Here is a 1,786-nt window from a genome sequence, read left to right on the forward strand (position 1 = left end):
CTCAGCCTGGCGCAGGATGACGCCCAAGACAACAGCAGAGATAGTGAGCTGCGGATACACCCCAACTGCAGCAGCAAACTCTTCTTCGTTTTGTCTTTACCTTTGTGGGGTCCCCGCACTGTCTCTTGTCTTTGTCTCTCCTGTACTTTGTCTCCGCCTCCTCGTGGCGTGTGTGTCTCTCTATGCATGCCGTTCATCCCCTCATGTCACCTGCAGCAGCAACCGCAGTGCTCTGCTGCAGCAGCAGCAACCGCAGTGCTCTGCTGCAGCAGCAGCAACCGCAGTGCTCTGCTGCAACAGCAGCAGCAGCTGCTGCTGCTGCTGCTTTCGCTGCTGTTTAGAGACACAAGTGTGGGGTGCATGAGTGCAGGTAGACGCGGTGTACGAACATGACTTCCTCTTCCTGCTTCTCTTTCTCAAACACCGGCAACAGCAACAGGAGCAGCAGCAGCAGCAGCAGCAGCAGCGACAGCAACAGCAACAGCAGCAGCAGCAGCAACAACAGCAGCAAAACGGGAGTTCCACACTGCTGCAGCTCTGCGACGCTACACCAGAGCAGCAGCCTTCTTGGGACAGTGCAGAAGCAGCTGAAGGCGATGCAGGTGCAGCAGGAACAGCAGCAGCAGCAGCAGCAGCAGCAGCAGCACAGACAACACCCGCATCAGCAGCAGCACGAACTGAAGCAGATGACTCTGAGGAAGATACACCTCTGGCTTTGCTGCCAGCAGCGGAGCGTCGGCGCACAGCCAAGCAGCAGGAGCCTGCCTCATCTGCTGCAGCAGCAACAGGGGGTGCTGCTGCTTCTGCTGCTGCTTCTGCTGCTGCTGCTGCAGAAGCAGCAGGATTCCCGCCTGGTACTCTTCCTATGATGGGCGCCTCCTTTCGCTCGAAGGCGCATAGGGGGTTCTTCAGCCTCCCTGCGTCTCAGCTCTTACCCCTGAACGCAGCAGCAGCAGCAGCAGCAGCAGCAGCAGCAACTGCAACAACAACAGAAGCTACAGCAGCAACAGAAGCAGCTGCAGCAGCTGCTGCTGCGCTTATGCCGGCACAGAGCGAGGTACTGCTGCAGCAAGAAGCAGCAGCAGTGCCGCAAAGCTGTCAGCAGCAACTCTTGGCGCTGGAAGGCCCCAGTTCACCGCAGGATCCGCAGCAGCAGCAGCAGCAGCAGCAGCAGGCTGGCGGGGACCAAGAACAACAGCAGCAACAAGCATACCGAGAGCACCACCTGCAGCAAGAGGATCGAGAGGAGCAGCAACAGCAGCAGCAACAGCAGCAGCAGCAGCAAGAGGCGTTGCAAGGGAGTCAAGCAGAAGCAGATGCAGCGCACGAGCCAAAACGTAGGAAGCTGCTGCTGTCCCCTGGTGTTGCTGCTGCTGCAGAAGAGACTGCAGCAAACTCTGAGTTGGCCTTAGCAATCCCTGTCTCGAGCAGCAGCAACAGTAGCAGCAGCAGCAGCAGCAGCAGCAGCAGCGAGCGTAGTCTTCTGCAGCAGCAGCTGAGGCTGCTAGAGGACAGAGCAGCAGCTGCCTTGGATGCTGATTCTGCTGCTGGGGGTTTGCGTGGCGTTGCAGCGGAAGTGCTGGCTGTGGACCGCCTGGCACCTGGGAGCACAGCACCAGCAGCAGCAGCAGCAGCAGCAGCAGCAGCTGCTGCTGCTGCTGCTGCTGCTGCTGCTGCTGCTGGTGGAGACAAGGGTAAGACTCGGGGGCCCTTTGTTGCCTTTGGGGGGGACCCTGCTGTTGCTGCTGCTTTCCTTTTGGATGCAACAGACGAAGTAACTGGGGGC

General features: G+C 59.3%; 1 protein-coding gene across 1 annotated transcript in view; it reads left to right on the plus strand.

The window, feature by feature from the left end:
* The window catches only part of EMH_0077400 (uncharacterized protein), a gene marked incomplete at both ends in the record, with an annotated part of 4,717 nt that extends 2,939 nt beyond the window's left edge, over positions 1–1,778 (plus strand). Inside the window, 3 exons of the mRNA XM_013499853.1 lie at positions 1–43; positions 371–1,576; positions 1,770–1,778. Of these exons, the coding sequence (XP_013355307.1) occupies positions 1–43; positions 371–1,576; positions 1,770–1,778 (1,258 nt within the window). The remainder of the gene's footprint in view (positions 44–370; positions 1,577–1,769) is intronic.
* Between the last annotated feature and the right edge of the window lie 8 nt (positions 1,779–1,786).

The sequence above is a fragment of the Eimeria mitis genome, genomic scaffold (genome assembly GCF_000499745.2).
Source record: "Eimeria mitis Houghton genomic scaffold, Emh_scaff4754, whole genome shotgun sequence".
NCBI classification, from domain to species: domain Eukaryota; phylum Apicomplexa; class Conoidasida; order Eucoccidiorida; family Eimeriidae; genus Eimeria; species Eimeria mitis.